Raw genomic sequence first — 21,129 nt, 5'->3', positions numbered from 1 at the left:
TATATATTGATTTATCTGTTACAACAGAGCTGAATTATACCCTTGTGTTTGCTACTGACTCACTGAATGGAACTTAACTTCTTTACACCTCACTTCATGAAATAAGTGATTATACCTGCTCTACTGTAATAACAGAAATAATAATCCTTGTTTTTCTTTGTAGAGTGTTTTGAAATCAATGCAGGGCATTAAGAGCATAGGCAAGGAAGTAAGGGAAAAGAGCTTCAAAAAGGTGTGCATATAAAATTAGAAATAGATACACTATTCTTTCCCACATATGCTTAAAAACTTTTTTAAAAATCCAAGTTGTTTTTTTTTCAAAACTATTATTGCATACAAAACCAGAGATAAAACAGACATAAGTGAAGAAGCTATCGTGCATGGAAAAGTCATGTTTATGATACAGGACAGTCAATCTTTTCAATTACACATTCACATACAAAACCTCAATATAAAAAGAACACACTTCCTGATCGAAACAATTTTAATTCAGGAAGAGCATCTTTTGGTTTTTTATGTTTTAAGAATGTATAGTGTATTTAAGGCAATACTTTAGCAGTAAACCAAGGACACCAAATTATAGTTTCATTTACAGTGCATTTGCTAACTTTGTTTCAGCAAGCAAGATCCTATCTGACATTATTCTACCTGCCTTCAGGGCTTCAAGACAGGAATACCACTCTTCTTTTCTGATGCATCAGCAAGTTCATGCTCGCTTAGTATTTTGGTTGTTTCCAACATTAAACACAAAACATACTGGATGTTCTGCACTCAAAAATACTTGGGAGACAAAATATAAATAAAAGGAACAGATACCATGGAATCTATTACCCACTGAATATCAAATCTGGCATACTGACTAAAGTGAAGGAAAACTACTGCCAGAGGGCAATTCTTTTAAAAATGCAAAGCCATGACAATATTTCCATCACAGAACCCATTTAAATCCCAGCTCCTGTACTGAGCCAAATCCAAGATAACTTTGAATTTCAGTCAACCTCCCAATAATCAGATTCTGTACATGGAAAATGATAAATTTATTATAATATTCCATGTATACAATCTAATTATTGCAGGGTCATCTTAAATTCATCCTTCCCACTGCTCCAGTGGAGAAAGCAGTGGCAGGGGGGCAGGCGGTGGGGGCAGGGGGCCTTCTACTCCCTCCCAAACACACACACTTGTTCCCCCTGCTGCTGCTGCTGGGCCAAGACCAGATCTGGAGCCATGTGTCCCATGCCCTGGGTCAGATCCAAGCCCTGACACATAGTAGAGTCAGGGGAAAGAGGCTATGGGGGGTTGGAAGCTTCAGAAGCAGGCACCAGGAGGCCAGAAGGCTGCGACTCTGGCTCCAAGCATGAGCCTAGGCCAGGGCTGCAGTCAGAGCCACAGCAGCTGCCTGCCCTCATCTCATATTCAAATCCAAGACAAGCTGCACCCCTCCATGTAGAATAGGGAGAAAAAACTTTGAGTAAATATGGTATTATTCAAAACTGCTGTCAAGCTAAATTCTGAGGAGTACATCAAATGGTGAAAAAAACGTGGCAGGTGTGAGAAGTCTAAGTGAATGTAAACTATGTGCAGGAGAGCTGGAGGAGGAAATAATAGCAAAAAAAGAATCAATGAACACTAGGGCATAAATACTCCTTAATGTGTAATTGAATACCTTTTTCAGACCCTGAACCAGTGGCACCAGTTTAGACTCCCTTCTCAATAGGGAGCCATATCATAACATCAATTTTTAAGCACACATTTCTTTCTTTAGGACTAAATTAGTTCTGTATAAAACATGGAAAGGCAAAACAGGGAGCTTTGACTACATTACAACACATTTGAACCTCAACTCCTGTGTCTGCAGAAGAATTGGAGGATATATTTCAATAAGCTTTCTAAAATGACACACAAAGCTCGAGACCAAAGGAAAAAAGGTTTAATCAACACAATTATTATAGACTATAAAAACCAGCACCATGTAGGTGAAGGCTGAGTCCATCCATAGCATAACACTGCTTGGGAAACTAAGGGAGATTTTCACCTATTGAGAATCTAGTCTTCATTGTGTCTGCAGAGAGGACATTCCCTTAGGCTATGCCCAGATGAGTAGGGCTGTGCGGTATGTGATGTTCTCTGTGCTGCAAGGTAGCAGTATGGGGTGGGAGGGGTTGACCCAGGAGATCCTGGGGTCAAAAATACCTGTGCCAAAAAAAAAAAGTGGGGTGGCACACATGGGGACAGTATGTGCCACCCAAAACCAGAGCCAGCTCTGAGCTCATCCAGGCTCTGAATACCAGGATTGCTGCTGCTGCTGCAACCCCAGGAGGCCCCCAGGACCCCAGGTACGGCTGCCAGGGCCTGCTCAGTGCTGGCCTCAGCCTCCCCTACCCAACCTGGGGTAACCTGCCACATGCCAGAGGGCATGTGGCACAGGTGTTCCTCAGGGACAAGTAGCAAAGGCATTAGGTGTGCCGCTGCTTCTTTTCTCAAAGGAAACAAACGTCCATGCTCGTGTGCATGTGGCCTTAGTGTCCAAAAGGAACACCGTGCATTATATCAAGAGTATCTAATGAAATGAGACCAAGCAGTACACACATTTGTTAATGCAGTGTCCCATCTACTGAAATGTGAAATGGGGAATTCTCCTTAAAAAAAAAAAAAAAAGAAAGAAAAGGAACCCTGAATCCCCTGCGGCTGTACCTAAAGCAGTTGAGGCTTGTGCATTTATTCCCCAGAAGATCATGAGGAACTATCAGGTGGTTGCATCTAATCCTAGCTGTATTTTTGCAGTGGGAAGAAAAAGAAGACTGCTGCAATTGCTGATGGAGGAGAATGACAGGCAGAAATAAAATGAAAGCGGCTGGAGTGGGAGGAATGAGGGAAGAAGGATTTGCTGGGAACACAGAAAAGCAAACCAGATGTAAGGGACAATATGGACTGAAGGGAAGTGGATAAAAAAAGATTTTTTAACCACCACCACCACCCTCAATGCATGTCAATAGCAGATGACAAGCAGACTATGGCAGGAAACAAAAGAAAGGGAAAAACCTTTTCAAAGCTTGATTTTTATCTGTACTTCTAAAACATCAGGTCCCATTTTTTTTCATTCCTGAGAGAATTATGGCACTGAAATAGTCAGACAGTGTTTGCCAGGCTTCTTTGAGCTCTTTGATTAAGGAACACATTTTGCTACTTAAATCATCCCTGGCCTAGTGGAAGGCTACAGAAAGGGCTTATGTTTTGCTTGACTCTCCCTAGAAAATACAGCTTAAACTATGCCTTGTTCTTTAATCCCATACAAAAAGGAGAGTCTTGGAAGCCCAGTCAGGTTGTAGCTGCAAACACAGCTGTGCTATTACATTAACACTGACATGCAGCAGTGCCTTCCTCCAACATATCCTAGTGCAGTATAAAAGCTGCAAGCGGGTAAGCAATGTCAGGCATGATGCCCTAAATAAGGTAACAGAAGCCCCTCATTCAGTGCCCTAACATGTACAATCTAGTTAGGAATTTCATGTTGCATGATAAAACTACAAGACAAAAAGCATTCCCTAGTGGTATTTCTTGTTCACCGCTTAAACTGGCACTCTTGTACGGTCACTCATTTTTATATGACGGATTTTAATTTTGATATACAAGAACTACTGGGAAAGCAACTGAAATAACCCACATAAAATTAAAACTACACTCTGTATTATTTTGTTCATTAGTTGCCCATTTTAAAAAAATGATAAATAGAAAATAACTTTGATCGTGGGGAAGAGACAGGAAAATATTATAATAAATATGAAGTCCAGAGGGAAATTTCACAGTTTTTCCAAGTTCTCTAAAATACTTGTGTGCTTTTATTTCAATTGGCTTAATTTTGACATTTAGAAGAGGGATTCAAGAACTATTTTTTAATATTTTATTTGCTTCACACAGTAAAAGAAAAAAATCCCGTGGCATGGAGTTAATTTGCAGTATAAGGTTACAGTTTTTTTTTTTGCTTGGTGGACCTAAGATAAGTAACAGGGATGTCCTATCCACCATTTCACAGTAATATGATGCTTTCACAACCAATAACAAGAAGTTATTGGCTAGAACAGGCTTCCAAAGCAAATCTTCAGCTGCATAACAGATTTACATATCCTATGGATGAGTCAGAAGCTACCAATCCAAGTATAAAACACTGTCCTAATCCAAACAGCAAGATAATTTTTTGAATGCACCAGCAATTGATGCTTTGTATTCCCTGTCCTGCTATGCAGCTACTTCTGTTCTTTACCATTAGAAGTGGCTAATATTTTTCCACACCCCCTCAACACTTTCTCCCTCAAGCAGTCTGTCAACAGATCCTTCGGGTTGTCAGTGTTAACACACTGCAGTCCCTCAAGTACTTACTCTGAGCTGTTGCTATCACTGCCAGTTGCAGTGTCAGTGTCTTGTTCATCCTGGCGTAAAACCTGGATCCCCAGGGACCTGACAGCCCGCATCAGAATTGCTTCCATCGCCTCCACTGAGATCTTCTCGAGAACAATAACACGACATCGACTCAGAAGAGCAGAATTCACCTGGAAGGAAGGGTTTTCTGTGGTTGCCCCAATCAGTGTCACAGTTCCGCACTCAACGTGAGGAAGAAAAGTGTCCTGAATATGGGAGGCAAACAAAAGAAAGTGACCCCAATCAGTGACAACCTGAAGCATACTGGGTAAGTAGGTTATATGGAATATGGTTATATGGCATTTTCAAGTATATTTTTCATGTGTTGCAGTTCTCCAGATTTCAAAGGTAATATATGCCATGACTCACTAATAAGGCAGCTCAGCTACCAGCTTCCTAAGTGAATTCATTTAATTCATAATGTACATGTGTGGTTGATCTTCTTAATAACCTGTGTTTTCACCAAAAATGAACACACTGCTGAAAACAACAGCACTGGGAAAGGGCAGGTTATTGGGGTTAACTTATGTGACTGCAGGTTATTCTTTGGCAGACAGCAGGTACTGTAAAGAACTGCCTAAATGGAAAAGTGCAAAAGAATCTAACGAAAAGTAAGGTTAATTCTGTAATTCTTTGTACCAGGCTTTGGAATTGTAAGAGGTTCTACAGAAAGGCTCAAGGAACTACAGAAACAGAATAGCAGTTTGTATTATATTTTATAGGTTTTAAGAAAAAATATACAGAAGCTTATTTCAACTGGTTTCATGCCTAACGTTTCTGGAGAACTTTTCCGTGGGGATGTCTGAAATTTCCTAACTGCAGTACATAATAAAAACTTCCATGAATAAGAATAAAGGAAATGATGCATAAGAAGGAAAAATGCACATTGAGTGTGATGATGTACTACCCCTAAACAATTTTATGATTTCTCTCTCTCTCCTCACCACACTCACACAAAAAATGAAAACAGGTATGCCTGCCTTGTTGGAGAACAGTGCAACATTATCACTGTGAAAAAGATTTCTCTTGGTGGGCAGAGGTCTACCAGATAAGAGAAACATCATTGTGTTGTACAGAGGTTCACTTCAGGCAAAACGACATGTAACAGAGGTCTTTTCCCTGCTGCTCAAGTGGTACAATACCTGCTGAGCTTTGTTGAAACGGTGAATTTCATCAATAAAGAGAATGGTCTTCCTTTTGAAGAGTCTCTTTTCATTCTGGGCTTGGTCGATTACCACTCTGACATCAGTTGTCTTAGCACTTGTTGCTGATAATGTCACAAACCTTATGCCATTTTTCTTGCTGTTGTTGGCTATGATGTGTGCAAGTGTAGTCTAAAAGAAAGAAGAAAGGCAGCTTTTAGAAAGGGCTGTAGATGCAGGTATTATTTGTCTAACGAAAAGGAGCAAAGGGGATGGTCATATATTCTGGACTTAGCAACCGTGTTGACACTTTAGAGAATAAGATGTTTTGGTTCATTTTGTTGTAGCATAGGGCAGACATTAAGATATTCTGCTACAGGTGTCTGCCATCCCCTGTCTTGCACTTCATAGGACTGCACTTAAAGTGTAAGACATACTTTGGTATAAGGGTTAGAAAGGGTCATGTGTCCTGATTTAGCATAGCTTTGGTGACAGGTGTTTTCTTTGCCCACTGAAGAAAAGACTTCTCCCTCCCTTCAAGTGTGCTGTTGCTACCGAAGACAATATCTTCGGTACCTCTTTAAAGGATGTTGTCGTGTGTTTTTGTTATGCAGCTGCTGGTACCAAAAACCTTGTAGTAAAAGTAGGCAGTAATTTGAGACATGTTTGTTTAAATTCAATCACAATGCATTATTCTGGTTGCAAGGGAAATAATCAAATAATAGTATTAAGCAAAAATTGTTATCCATTGTATTCTGAGGCAGTCAATAAAGAAAAGATAGAGAGAAAAGATTTAAAAGATTTTTCTTTATATAAGCTAAACAACATATCCTAATCAACCAAAACCCAGCCCAGATAAATGGAACACAATCATCTGCTGCATGCTAGACAAACTTCTGACTTGTACAGGGCAACTGTTATATTTTCTTCTCTCCAACCCTTTTCTATACCAAACACTTCTCCTATCAGTATTTACATATAGATTTTATTGCACTCACTCTATTATTGGAACAGAGTGTAGGGTCACCCTGTAAGCACAGACTCCCTAATCTGAGTATGTATGCTTGAGCATAGGGATTTTTCAAACCCACCTTCACTTCCTCTATAAACAGCATACATACTGGTAAGCCCCAAATAGAGCAGGCAGCTGTGCTGAAGAATTACAAGGGGATGAGTATTCAGCTGCCTGTGTTTCCGTTAAGAACCTAGCTCAAGGAAGCTGAAGACAGCAGTGCCTTAGCAGCTGATGAGGAGGGCAGGTGCTGGCCAGCCCAAAGTCTATTTGGGATGATAGTCCAAAAGACAAGATTAATACAGCAGGTGCACTGAACCTGATCCTCTTCGGACAGCTATGGAAACCACTACCTATCAGACAGCTCCTTGTGGTGCTGGCAGGCACCTACTGGCTCCTACAAAGGCAGTATTCTTTTCCTTTACTGTCTCTTCTCTTCATCCGTGTCTCCCATCCTTACCTGCCCAAACTAGCACAGGGACAGCTACAAGGTAAAATAAAAGCCCCACTGCAACTAAAAGCTCTAGCCGATTATTTCCAGTCATTGTGCTGAGGAATGGGATCCCGTTTTCTTTTAAAGAGTCTACTTTTCAGTATGTCTGATGTTCTACAACCATCTCACGTCCCAGATTTACATCTCTTTCTTCAGCCCATTATTTTCTGGAGTTCACCTCTGAGAAGCAGGGATCCTGGTTTTCTCTGATAAAAAATTGCCATTTTTTTTATTTAAAAAAGTAACCCAAAATCCACTAATATATAAATAAATCAAATGAAACCACTATGTATCTATATCTATAGTGGTTTCATTTTAATCAACCCCAAATCCACATTTTTTTGTGATTAAAATAAAACACTACTAGAGTATGTGCATGTGCACGTGTGCGTGTATGTAAAATCATGGGAAAATGTGGATTTGGGGTTGATTAAAATGAAACTACCACACACACACACACACACACTCAGACATTTTATTTTTATATATGTGTGTTTTATTTATCTTTATTTTACTTTTTTTTAAAATCAGAAAATTTGGGCCTTTTTTTTTTTTTTTTTAAACTAGAAAAAACCAGGTTCCCTGGTTAGAAAACAGTGGGGGACAGAGAAAATTGATTAAGAAATATTTGTTGCCTTGTTGGAATGCTCAACAAAATTATACCAGAATACTGTAAGCAGTCCGTTCTGCTCTCCTCGGATGATCTCCACCAGAGATGCTTAAAAGGAAAGCTATACCAGAGTACTGGTGTGGAAGGCAGCCACATTATCACCTGATAAATTTGACTTTCAAAGTAAAAACTTCCTAATCAAATGCCACTGCAATAAGCAGAAAGAGATTTAAGATGACACTTTACTTCCTCATACTGCCATGATATACAGGTATTTCTTGTTTAGATCATGTTCTCATGCCCACTGAATTCAAAGTATCTACATCAATGAGAATATTGCAGTAAATTATCTGAAGTCTATCCTGCTGAATTCAACGCATCATAATTTATAGGGGTGAAAGGAAAAAAACAGTTTTGAGTTCACTTCCTTCACTCCAATTTATCTGATCTGTATGGGTCAGTCACCCTATTCCTTCAGTTCCAAATGTCAGCTGAGCCAGGTTTCAAGAATGCCCTTTGAAAAGGTGCTTCTGAGATTCGTTGATGTATATCCACCAAGAAGTATGTAAAAAATACAGGGACCAACCATCCCAGTCAAAAAACAGGAAAGACTTTTATTTACAGAAATCTGTATTTCCCACTGATTCACTTCCTTGTGAATAAGTAGGCACAAAAAACCCCCAATCCAACAAGCATGTGATACCAGCTCTCCAAATCTCCCTCCTCCCTTCTAAAGGGACCTTTGTTCCCTCAGCCTCTCCACATCAGATGGTTGCACAGAACTCACTCTGGCTGTAGGCGACATCATTCAAATATACAAAACCTGATGGAATGAACTTCTTATTTTACCTAATTAAATCACATTCCACTGTCCCAAGTGGTGTCAAAAAACATGAAAATTAGACAGATACATCCAGTAAGTATGAATAACCAGCAAGTTATTAAGAAGTAAAAGCATCCCTACAGCAAATACTACTCTGCTCTCAGAGAACTACTCTACCTATCAACTAGAACTAATACTTTAGTCAACAAATCAGAATTCCTTGTATGCCCAGAAAGCTTCAAAATATTTAGCACATATTACCTTCCTGGTTTAAAACTAGTAAGGAACAGAATGCTATTTCAGTTGCAGCATGGAAATTCATTCATTCATCTAAAGCAGAAGAAATGAAACTCAGAAGAAATGTATTTAAAACCCCTCACTGTCACATGTATTAGAGTTTGCTAAAGTGATACCAACCTTCTATGTTCTGACCCACATGGAAATAAAGTGTTGGGTTCATTTCTGCCCCATTTCTCCTAAACTGTTTATGCTTGTGACTACCATATCATCCAAATGCATTCCAAATAGTAAAAGAAAATAAGAACACCATCTCCCTTTCTCTTCCTTTTCAGGAAAGAAAAGTGAATTATTTGAAAAGACTGTTGTTTTTCAGTGTACATACGGCCCTTGCTATGGGAAAGCTCTATCAAAAGGGGAGGTTATTACACACACTTCAGTAATACTTGCCTAATTAAGTAACATGCCACTATCACAAGTGGTGTCCCTCAGGCAGGCAAGTCCCAGGGCATAGGCTAATTTCCTGCAGAAATTCCATTTGCTACACTCGCACAGTCTTCCCCTAGCCAAGATCAGTGCCATTACCCAAGCACAGCAGTTGTCAAGGTCTTTAGTCGCGCCAACCCTTGCTAGACTCAAGGGGTGCCTGCTTATACATGCACTCAGGAGTAGGTAGAAGGAGAGAGCATTTTAATTAGAGCAGTTCCCAGAAAACCCCTCTAATTAAAACCCCTCAGTATCACATGTATTAAGCCCTCACATGTTCAAGACTGGCTGCGGGATGCTTTAACTAAAGCTCATTTCAAGCCCCAGCAGCCATTTGTAAACCTGCAGAGGCTTATGTACATGATGCTGCAGTGATGCTAGAGTGCTTTAATTAGAACACAGAGCAGACTCGATTAAATCTGCTCCGATGCATTCTAATTAGAACACGTCAGAGCACATGTATAAGCACCCAAGGCACCCCTCAGAAAATACCAGCTCTTAGCTCTCGCTCATTTTTTCAGACTGCAGAGAAGTAATAGAGCAATTCTTCTGCTGCAAAGAACTCAGAGAGACCACAGCAGAGCAGAACATTTTTGATACTATGTCAGGGGTGGGCAATTATTTTGGGCAGAGGGTCGCTTACCAAGTTTTGGTAAGCTGTTGAGGGTCGCATTTCCCTCTCCACTGCAGGGAAGCAGGAACAGCTCCAGTCTGAGACCAGAAGCCTCTGCTAGGCAGGGGCTTCTGATTAAGGGGGCAGGGCTGTGTGGGCCTTGCTGCTAGGTCCTGCCGCTGGATTTCCCTGGGTACTAACGCCCCTGGCTCCTGTCATCTTTGACAGGCTGCCAGGAACTAATAAATATTAATTTCCTAAATTTTTTAGGGGCCCCGCAGGCCAGATAGAATGGCCTGGGGCCAGATCCACCCCCCGGGCTGTATTTTGCCCACCCCTGCTCTAGGTTTATCTTGTGAATCATGTGTAGGTGTTCACACACCTTGAGCAGCACCCTTTAAAGGATCTCACTACACCCCGACTGAGAATCACTATTCTAGCAAAGCATAACTGGAGCCAGAGATAATAGTTATAGTTTCATAGTTTGTTGGGTCGGAAGGGAACCAAGCAGATCTTCAAGTCTGACCCCCTGCCTTGGCAGGAAAAAGTACTGTGGATGCATGACAAGGTACGGCTGGCCTTCCTGACTGCATCCCCACGTTCATCTTGGCAATGATGACTCCAAGATCCTTTTCTGCCTCTGCACTGAAGAGAAGGGAGTTCCCCAGCCTGTAGGTATGCTGCTGCTTCTTCCTCCCCAGGTGCATCACCTTGCACCACCTATAGAAGAAACACAGTTGCTCAGACAGCTCTAGGGCCTTGAATATCAGAAAAAGAACTTTGAACTGGGACATCTTCTTTTTGCTTCCTCCAACTCTCTTACAGTGTTTGCACCTTCCTTTTCCTATCTCTCCCCACCTTGTATTCTGGCCAGCACTCCTACTTCTTTGCTTACATACCGCTGGACCCAACAGCTGCTTCTCATCTTCAGCCCTTGCTGTTGAGCCCAGCAGGGGCAAACAGTGCCATTTTACTAAGAGAGGCAGCCACTGGGCCTAGAGGCTGCTGAACATCCAGGAAAGGAGCTCCTGAGTTCACTTCATAGCCCTGCTACAGACACCTGTGCTGCCAACAGTCTGGGACATCAGCCAGGAGAAGAGTTCCTTGGGATGAGTTAACTATCCCAGATAAGCTATGGCTCTTCACAGCTACCTTGTTGACCTGACCTGGTACTACCTCATTCTCTCATGGGTCAACCTGACTAGAGGAAGGTGGCAGGGTGTGTGGTAAATAAGAATCAGAGGCACTGGAGATGGGTGGTCAATAATTAAAGCAAAAATGATAACAGCTGACATTTATGAAAAAACAGAATTCTACTATTATTCACCCTGTATGCGAGTAGCCTACAGTATGTAAGGTAGAGAATCAGGCTGACACTACTTATGTAGCCAAAGCAAACCAAAGAACCTAAAGCAAATCAGGCATAAGGCGGGCCAAAGCCACAGTATTACATTTACTGTAGTAAATGTCTTAAAACAGGTCTGGATGTATATTCAGCCTGCTTTAAGAAGCACAATAGGCTGATTCCTAATCTTACTTCCACCAATCACTCCTGTTTCTGCACCACTGTAAACAGGAATTTAGCCCATTATATTTGGAATCTATTTCCAAATAGCAGCAGAAATAAGCAGCTATGGAAAGACTTCTGATTTTCAGCTCTCTGATAAAATATTAACCAACTTGGATTCTTAGTTAAAATCTCACTGGAGTCAATGGACTCCCATAGCATCCATGGGGTTTAGACTGAGCGCCCAAAAGTGATTAAAAAAGGGGACAAGGAGGAGCACATAAAATGTAACTAATTCAGATAGTCACTCAAACTCTTTTGGTGGGGGACCAGAGGGAAATCTATAATGGCAAATTGTATGTCCAAGCTATCTAAAACTCCATCTTCTAAGGTTGTGTGTGTCTTGCCACAATGAAGTTTTGAAAACACACAGAGAGGAAATTTTGAAAAAGATTAAAAATAAATAAATCTAAAGAAATTTAAAAACAAACTGCATGAACAAGCTGTGTTTTGATATTAGGCATCTTTGTCAACCTTACATACCTTAACTCAGTATGGGATTCCACAAACTTAAGGACTAATAGGAGGGTATTCTTTGCCCTCAACTTTACAAGCGATACTGTCCTAAATATTCACCTATGCACTTATTTCTTCCCATTGGTTAAAATGGCTTGAAAAAGAGGATAATTACCATACTTAAATTAAAAATTGCTTAGGTTTCTGAAGGTCAGTGAATCTGTGGGTGCAAAGTTATTCTAGGTGCATCTACATGTGCCATTAAGGCAACAGGCAGCCCCCGCACTTCAACACTCTCATGCCCCAGACAACCTGTTGCCATCTATACTTGGGTTTCAGCACATGTAATTACTCCACTGTAGGCTAGTAAGTACTATTGTATCATGGAGTAACTTACTGCACCCTAATATTGCCACATGTGTAGACAATGATGCTTTATTGCAGAGCTAATTAGTCAACTCAGGAGTAAAGTGCATGTGTAGCTGCACCCTCTGTGCTTAAATTACTGCTGTAGATGTCTCTACTAAAATTGGCTGTCCTGTGGCAGACAAGCAAAAATCTAAATCCCCACATTAAAGTATCATAAAGCATAGCATAGCTTTCTCATATTGCAAACTAGGGATTTAAGCAGCTGGACCACTGCTTACATTTGAAAGGCCTTTTTATTTTTTTTTTTAATTTGCAGAGTCAAGGGAAACATACTGGCAGTGGACAACCATTCCTTTGAGACAGTCTCTCTAAGCATGCCCTGTCTACTCAGCTTCTTATGACACTTACATAGCATACATGCATAGTATATGTGCTATAAATTTTGCATAAATTATAACCAAAAATAAGGAATCAAAGAAAGACCATCAATATCTTTCTGTCTTCATAGAAGAAAATCAGGAGATAAAGCAGATGAAGAAACAGACAGGCTTATGTCTGTGATCTAAACCAGTGTTTCTCAACCAGTGGGACACGAAGGTCGTGTAGGTGAGAATTCCTCATTTGAAAATTTCCATTAATGATTAATATCACACTACAATGCATGTAAATGCAAAAATACACTTCTTGGAAAAGTGGGGTTTTGTTTTTATCATGGTGGGACCAGGGTTTCTTTGACAAAATGGCTGGTGGGAGATAGGGTGCAAAAGGTTGAGAACCACTGATCTAAACAAGCCCAACAGAGAAAACATGATTTTAAAAGATGCGGTGTTTAAAGAATATATTGGTTTATGAAGATTTTTCAGCATTAGTGAAACTTGAAAGGAAAAAAATCCATCACAAAGGTACTTTTTGGCCTCATTGCTCCCTTAAACGTACGAATTCAGTCAGAGATAAATTTAGCTTGGTTTGTCTGGTACTGGGCAAAACTGCTTTTACTCAGTTTACTATTCCTGTAATCAAGATAGGGATCCTCTGAAAACGTCTTAATTGATACTTTCATAATGGTTAAGTGACTTCTAGAAGATTTTTCTGGATGTTTCTATAACTGGAAGGCAGCCTAAATTGGGTAGCAACAACTAGATTGCGTCAGACATGGATGGAGTGAATGTAAATAAGGGAGTCTAATTTACACCACCTTACATATCACTTCTGAATATAGAAGGTGTCTAATTCTATTCCTATTTCAACACCTAAACTTTCACTTATGACTATTTTATCTGGCATATGGAGCTTAGAATTAAGACTTGAAACTGAATTAGATATAGTATCTGCTAACATTTCTCCCTGAGGAAAACAAAACTGAGATGATGGACAAAATTAGTCAAAAGGAAAAAAAACAGGAAAAAAAAAAATCACTGGATGGAAACAAGACTAAGGAACTAAAGGACTGGATAGTTTAGACAGAAGTTTTTATTTTTTTAACCCCACAAAAAGAATTTGAAAACTTCAGTACAGCATTTGAGTTTCCACATACTGCATTTGCATTTGAAATTCAAAAATGAAAACGTTGTGATTTCTTTAGTCTGTTGACATCGCTAGGTGATTCAGGATTTGATCTGGTGGACTGAGCCCAAGGAGACAGCAGAACTCTCACCTCCTAGTAATACAACACTTGCTTAAACAGAGGAACAGCAATCTCTCCCCCGTTCTTATACACGGCTTCCTGCACATCTTTTCACAGCATCGGACAGTGAGATTTAGCCCACAAAAGTACTATACATGCACACCAAAGTACTATACACACACACTGGTGATATAAATGTGTGTGTATACATAGACACACATACCCTAGTTATTCTGTAAGGTGCAGACGTGTGTATGTATGCGCGCACACCCCCCCCCTTAGGTGATCCATATGGTGCAAACGTGAGTGGGCATGTATGGGTGTGTGAGCACGTGTATGTATGTTTACATGCATGTATGTACCTTAGTTGGTCTATAAGGTACAAATCTGTGTTTGTACATACGTACATGCACATATACCTTAGTTGATCTATAAGGTGATAAATCTGCATGTGTGCATGCACACACGTGTGTGTATGGGTTTGTGTCTACACACACATATGTCTAAGTTCAGTGTTTCTCAACCAGTGGGACAAGTACCACTGGTGAGACTCAGTCACGTAGGTGGGACTTCAACTCATTGCCTGATTGAAAAGAATCAGTTGTTTGTATCTCAGATAGATGAATCAACAGATATCACAAACAGTACAATTTTGGGGGGGTTTGGTCTTATCATGGTGGGACCAGGGTTTTTTGACAAAATGGTTGGTGGGACGTAAGGTGCAAAAGGTTGACTACTACTGCCTTAGCAGTATATAAGGGATGTACACACACACACCGAGTGGGTTTATAAGGTGCAAGTGTGTGTACCTACATACATAGGCAGGCAAGGTTCGTTGGGTAGATGCGATCTCTTTTATTAGACCAATTAAATGCAAGCAGTCCTCGACTTACAACGTTTTGAGTTACAACATTTCACATTTACAACGTTTATCCCAAAGGGTCCTGGCAGGCACACAGGGCCAGGGTTGGCGCCCAGTGATCCCTCCGAGAGGAACCGGGCGGCAGCTGACCTGGGCTGGGGCGGCAGGGGCATGGGCAGCCCTCCACGAGGCCATGTCAACCTGGAGGTCCAGAAGGGGCCAAGCTGGGCGACAATTCCAGAAGCCCGGACATAAATCCAGCTTCACCCCGGTGACTTCCCTGAGGGCAGGGAAGGCCAGGGCTACCTTAAAGGGTCCTGGCAGGTACACAGGGCCCCCAGGGTTGGCACCCAGCAAGCCCTCCGAGCAGAACTGGGGGCAGTTGACCTGGGCCCAGTTTCAACACTATGACATCAGTTTTGACTTTACCACGTACCAGCAAACAAGTTCACTGTGTTGTCCATCTCCCTGGAGAACATCTGTCCAAACTTCCTCGGACACTTTCTTTAAGAAAGCAGACAAGACTCCAGAAGAACCTGCAGCCAAGTCTCCTGAGAAGACTCCAGCCAAGAACCCTTCAAAAAGTCCAGCAATGTCACCTCAAAGAAATCCTTCCAAATCAGTATGATTGCTATTTACAATATAAATACATTAAAGCAGCTATAATTGATCAAGTACAAAAATCTTGGATTTTTTTTTTTCAGTGAAAATAGGGTATCGGTCTTGGTTCAGGAACCAATTCCCCATTTATAACACTGTTTCTTAGGAGAAAATTGGTTCCGAGTTATGTTTCGACTTAAGACACGTTGCAACATTTCGACTTAGGAGGTGGATGGAGTCTCTGAGTTAAAATGTTTCGACTTAAGACCAGATACGTTTCGACGCTGTTTTCCGTTTTCAACCAATTATGTGGCAAGTCCGAGGACTGTCTGTATCAGAGATCGCATCTACCCAAAGACCCTTGCCTACACATCTCCTAAGCCCAACGCGGCTACACCCAGCTCCCCTCCACATACACACACATCCATCCATAGGCGGAGAGGAGAAGGGCCGGGTCGGCACTCACCTTGCCGCAGCCGGGCGGCCCCCAGAGGATGAGGGACGGCACCTCGCGGCTCTCCAGCAGGGAGCGCAGCAGCGTGTCCTTGCCCACCACCTGGTCCTGCCCCACGTACTCGCCCAGGCTGCCGGGCCGCAGCTTGTCGGCCAGCGGCTTCCCCTCCAGCTTCTGCGCCAGGCTGTCCCCGCTCAGCGCCGCGGGGCCGGGGCTCCCGGTCGGACCGGCCCCTGCCAGGCGCGGCTTCTTGCAGGAGGGCTCCGGCCCCGCGCCCTGCAGGCAGCCGTCCAGGTGCGCGTTGATGTGCGAGGCGGGTAGCTCCAGCGCGCACACGGGGCACTGCACCTGCGCCTCCGCCCCGGCCCCGGCCCCGGCCCCGGCCCCGGCCATGCCCCTATCCCGAGCTCCCGCACAGGCCCCGGCCGCAGCGGTGAGAGGATTTGCGCGGGCAGGAAGCGAGAGGGGCCTGCCCCGGGGCCGGCGGAGAGCTGGGAGATGTAGTCTTCTGCGTCCCGCCCCCACGGGCCTGCAGAGAGCCGGCCCGACCCGGCCCGTGGTTTCGCTCGCTCGTTCACTTCCTTTCACAGGGTTTCACCTGTCTGTCTGCTTCTGGCATGGGGCACCTCAGGTGAGAAGACCACCAAATCTGCACCTCGCTCTGCACAAAAGGGCGCTGAGATAAGGGGTGGACGTTTATTACCCTGGGTACCGCCCCTGCGCAAGATGGAGTTTCTTTTCTATCGAGGAGGACTTTTACAAGCTTTGATTTCTCCTCAGCCTGAAGAAGGGTGTGTGCTCCCAAAAGCTTCCAAAGAAAGGAATGGTTTTTGCTACTGTTTTGTTGATGTAATAAAAGGTATTGCCCAAGAGCCTTACGTAACTCGTATTGGAAGCTCAAAATAATCGTATTTTCTGAAAAGGTATTGCACACTGAAAAAATACACATACAAGTCATCTTTCGTACTTTAGATTGCGCCTTATAAGTCGCCACTGAGTGAGTGAGAAGTGGGTCATCAAAGTTGAAAGATCTTGTCATTTTGAGGCAAACAATCATGCGAAAGTGCTGACAGCAAACTCAAAAGTCAGTTAAGATTCCCCAAAAGTGACTTGGGTTTTGGTGCGCTGCATCAATTAGCTGCCTCCAAAAATGCTGTATGTTTTGAACACTTTTACTGTTGCTGATCGTACATTGTATGAGGGTTAAAGTTATTGAACAAATGCAAGAATTACCATATACCTGGCAACACTGCCTCCCAGGGAGAAGCTGGGCGCCCAAATGTCACGGTGGGTTCCAGTGATTCTCCACCAGGGTGGCCTGAGAGTCTCTTGGGGGGCACACCTGGCAACACTGCCTCTCAGGGGTCCCAGCACAATTCACAGAATAAACCCAGGAGGGATCTCAAATAGAAATGCCCAGCGGCGGTCTGTTGTTTTTTCAACAGAAAAAAAAAGCTGACCTATTTTTCTGTATGGAAAAGAGGGAAAAACAAAGGGGCAGCATTTAGCAGGGGGTGCCTTGAGTCTCAAAAAGGTTGAAAACCACTGGTGTATTCTCTCTCCCTCATGAGTGATAGGAGTTTGCTCTCTCTGTCATGACTAAAGCCCCAGCAACACCACCATGTGGGGAAAGAATCCACATCCAGTTGTGCCAACCCTGCAGCCCGAGGAACTGACACAAGAACAAGGGGGAAGTTCCCACTTCCACACAGAAAATCATAGGGGTTAGGGTCACAAGCCGACAGGTCAAAGGAAGGAAACAGGTAAAAAGGTAAAGAAACCTTTTACCTTAATTTCCCTCTCACACCTCTGGAGGGGCCTCCAAACAAATCTTTAGTCCCTGGAGTGCTCAAACAGCAGCCTGCAGCTGCCCCCCAAGTCTGAGTTATGTTCCTTCAGTCTACAGTCCTGCCAGTGAGATCTCCAGCTCCACTCTGCGCTCCGCGATATAGGGCTGACCAGGCTCCAACTTATATGCATATAATTTTGTAGGATAAGTACAGGACATCATTGATCTCCTTTCCTTTTTCTCTTCACTATTTCCTTTCTTATGGGTGTTACGCACTTACCAGTTGTAACTACTAGCTGTTGCCGTTGGTCTTTCAATTAATGTTGCTATCTTCCATGTTTCAAATCATAGAAATGATTAGAGTTGGAAGGCACCTCAGGAGATCATCTAGTCCAACCCCCTGCTCAAACCAGGACCATCCCCAACTAGATCATCCCAGCCAAGGCTTTGTCTGCCTGGGTCTTTAAAACCTCCAAGGATGGAGAGTCCACAACCTCTTGGGGTAGCCTGTCCCTGAGCTTTACTTCCCTCCTGGTGGGAGAGTTTTTTATAATAGCTAACCTAAATTTTGCTTGCTGCAACTTGAGAGCACACTCCTTGTTCAACTTCAATCAGTAAAAAAAACTTGAATTACATTAAATATCCTTATCCTTAAGACATGCACTATCACCACTCAAAAGTGCAAGTTTTAAGGGTAAATGTAAGAACCTTTTTAAAAAATTAAATAGAACCTGAGACTTTCAGGCAAATTGTGAGGTGAAACACCACAGCATTGCTCCAGTTTGACACTGGGCTTAAGCAAAATAAGAATTTTGTGTTCCTAGATAAAGTCTGTGTTCCCGATAGCCTACACTGCACAGAACATAGCTTGGGTTTTATTTTTTAGGGAAGCATAAATATTCAATTAGCATTGCAATTTAGCAGCTGAAGTTGACTAATTAATACTTCCTTCCAGGTTACATCTTATTTCCCTCCTTTAATTATATATTTAATTTTAATTATCTGTTATTACATACTGTTCCTAGGTTGTAAATTTCCAAGTCAATCTAATGTCAGGATAAACTATACCAGGGTACTCAGATGTAAACAAGTCTAGCTACCATGTAATAGTATCCAGCTCCTTACTTAAGTCTTGTCAGTGGCTGGCTCGTATGTGGAAAACCACAAGTTTCATAGTTTCATAGTAGTTTCATAGTTTCATAGTAGCTAGAGTCGGAAGGGACCTAGGTAGATCATCTAGTCCGACCCCCTGCCTTAGCAGGAAAGAGCACCGGGGTCAGATGACCCCGGCAAGGTGCTCATCTAACTTCCTTTTAAAAATCCCCAGGCTAGGAGCCTGCACCACTTCCCCTGGAAGCTGGTTCCAGGCCCTAGCCACCCTGACTGTGAAGTAGCGCCTCCTAATATCTAATCTAAACTTACCCTCCGCCAGTTTGTGACCGTTATTCCTGGTCACTCCTGGCAGTGCACGGGGGAACAGGGACTCCCCCAATACCTGCTGATCCCCCCTGACCAGTTTGTAGCAGGCCACAAGGTCCCCCCTTAGCCTTCTCTTGTGGAGGCTAAACAGGTTCAGGTCCCGTAGCCTATCCTCATAAGGCCTGCCCTGCTGACCCCTGATCATACGAGTGGCCCTCCTCTGAACTCTTTCCATATTGTCCACGTCCCTCTTGAAGTGTGGCGCCCAGAACTGGACGCAGTACTCCAGCTGCGGCCTGACCAGTGCCGCATAGAGGGGGAGGATCACCTCCCTGGACCTGCTCGAGATGCATCTGTGGATGCATGATAGGGTACGATTGGCCTTCTTGACTGCCTCCCCACACTGCCGGCCCATGTTCATCGTGGAGTCAATGACGACTCCAAGATCCTTTTCCGCCTCCGTGCTGGCAAGAGGAGAGTTCCCCAACCTGTAAGTGTGGTGCCGGTTCTTCCTCCCCATGTGCAACACCTTGCACTTATCAGTGTTAAACCCCATCCTATTCTCATCCGCCCACCGTTGCAACCTGTCAAGGTCAGCTTGTAGCCTATTGCACCCTTCTAGTGCACCCACATCCCCCCACATCTTAGTGTCATCAGCAAACTTGAACAGGGTGCTTTCTACCCCCTCATCCAAGTCACTGATGAAGATGTTGAACAGTGCAGGCCCGAGGACCGAGCCCTGCGGAACCCCACTGCCCACATCCTTCCAGGTCGAGAAGAACCCATCCACTACCACCCTCTGGGTGCGGCCCTCCAACCAGTTGGCGACCCATTTGACCGTGTGGGCATCGACACCACAGTCACTCAGCTTTTTGATGAGGACAGGGTGAGAGACAGTGTCGAAAGCCTTCCGGAAGTCCAAAAAGACTACATCCACAGCAACCCCTGCGTCTAATGATTTGGTGACCTGATCGTAAAAGGCCACCAGGTTGGTCTGACAAGACCTGCCACTGCTGAACCCATGTTGGTTGCCCCTGAGCATGCATTCCCCCGCAAGGCCCTCCTGGATGTGTGCCAGGATAATTTTTTCAAAGAGCTTACCCGGGATTGAGGTCAGACTAACTGGCCTGTAATTTCCCGGGTCCTCTTTTTTTCCCTTTTTGAAGATAGGGACCACATTGGCCCTCTTCCAGTCCTCCGGCACCTCGCCAGAGCACCACGAGTGCTCATAGAGCCGTGCCAGGGGTCCCGCAATGACCTCAGCCAGTTCCTGTAGAACCCTAGGGTGAAGATCGTCCGGACCAGCGGACTTGAACACGTCCAGCTTCTCCAGAAGTACCCTAACTAACTCCTCGCTAACCCTTGGCCCAGGCGTGTCTCTCTCGGGGCCCGAGGGGGGCCCAGCAGGGAGGTGGCTGAACTGGTCCCTACTTAGGAAGACAGAGGCAAAGAAATCGTTAAATATGTTAGCTTTGTCATCTGGCGTGATGACTAAGTTGCCCATCGTGTCCTGCAGGGGCCCCACATTACCCGGGACCCTCTTTTTACCCCCTATGTATTTGAAGAAGGACTTCTTATTGTCCTTAATCCGGGAAGCTAGTCCTATCTCCAACTCTGCCTTGGCCCTCCTGACTGCCCCCCTACATCCTCGGGCGACTATAACATAGTCCTTCTTGGCGATGACCCCATCTCTCCATTGGGTATATGCCTCCCTTTTAGCAAGGAGACATTCCCGGATGCTCTTAGTGAGCCATGGGGGTTTATGTGCCCTCCTGCTCCCTTTGACCCTTGTTGGGATTACCTCCCTTTGGGCATGGAGGATCGTCTCCTTAAGGAGCAACCACTCACCTTCGACATCTGATTCCCTTCCCCTCTGGGTCCTCAGCGCTTCCCCAACTATCCTCCTTAGCTTGTTGAAGTCAGCCCTCCTAAAGTCTAGGGCTGTTGCCTTGCTGCAGCCCTTTGCCACCTTACGCTGGATGGTGAATTCCAGCAAGCGATGATCACTGTCTCCCAGGTGGCCCATCACCCGCAGCCCCCTCACCAGGTCATCACCCGTGGCCAGCACTAGGTCCAACAAGGCGTCTCCCCTGGTGGGACTGTGCACCTCCTGGGTTAGATGGAGGTCCTGCAGTCTGGCTAAGAACCGACGTGAGC

General features: G+C 43.8%; 2 protein-coding genes across 6 annotated transcripts in view; one reads left to right on the top strand and one right to left on the bottom strand.

Moving 5' to 3' along the window:
* WRNIP1 (WRN helicase interacting protein 1) overlaps positions 1 to 16,425 on the bottom strand; it is a 32,084-nt gene extending 15,659 nt beyond the window's left edge. For 2 of the 4 annotated variants that reach the window (XM_090039389.1, XM_090039390.1), the window contains exons 1-3: positions 15,777 to 16,422; positions 5,559 to 5,750; positions 4,378 to 4,622 (exon numbers count right to left, since the gene is read on the bottom strand). In XM_090039389.1, coding sequence (XP_089895515.1) covers positions 4,378 to 4,622; positions 5,559 to 5,750; positions 15,777 to 16,157 — 818 coding nt within the window. In that variant the 5' untranslated portion in view covers positions 16,158 to 16,422. Of the gene's footprint in view, positions 1 to 4,377; positions 4,623 to 5,558; positions 5,751 to 15,776 lie in introns of all 4 variants that reach the window. The other 2 variants (XM_090039391.1, XM_090039388.1) reach the window with 2 other exon arrangements.
* Positions 4,546 to 21,129, top strand: part of MYLK4 (myosin light chain kinase family member 4) — a 104,651-nt gene continuing 88,067 nt past the window's right edge. The window contains exons 1-2 of one of the 2 annotated variants that reach the window (XM_090039387.1): positions 4,546 to 4,684; positions 12,733 to 12,830. Coding sequence is in view for 1 of the 2 variants with exons in the window: in XM_090039386.1 (XP_089895512.1) it covers positions 4,629 to 4,684 (56 nt within the window). In the remaining variant the exon portion in view is untranslated. The remainder of the gene's footprint in view (positions 4,685 to 12,732; positions 12,831 to 21,129) is intronic. The other variant, XM_090039386.1, reaches the window with a different exon arrangement.

Source organism: Crocodylus siamensis, chromosome 3 (assembly GCF_052110815.1).
Source record: "Crocodylus siamensis isolate JL-2025a chromosome 3, ASM5211081v1, whole genome shotgun sequence".
Classification (NCBI taxonomy): Eukaryota; Metazoa; Chordata; order Crocodylia; family Crocodylidae; genus Crocodylus; species Crocodylus siamensis.
Note: the sequence above shows the minus strand (reverse complement) of the source record. Positions and strands in the feature narration are given on the sequence as shown.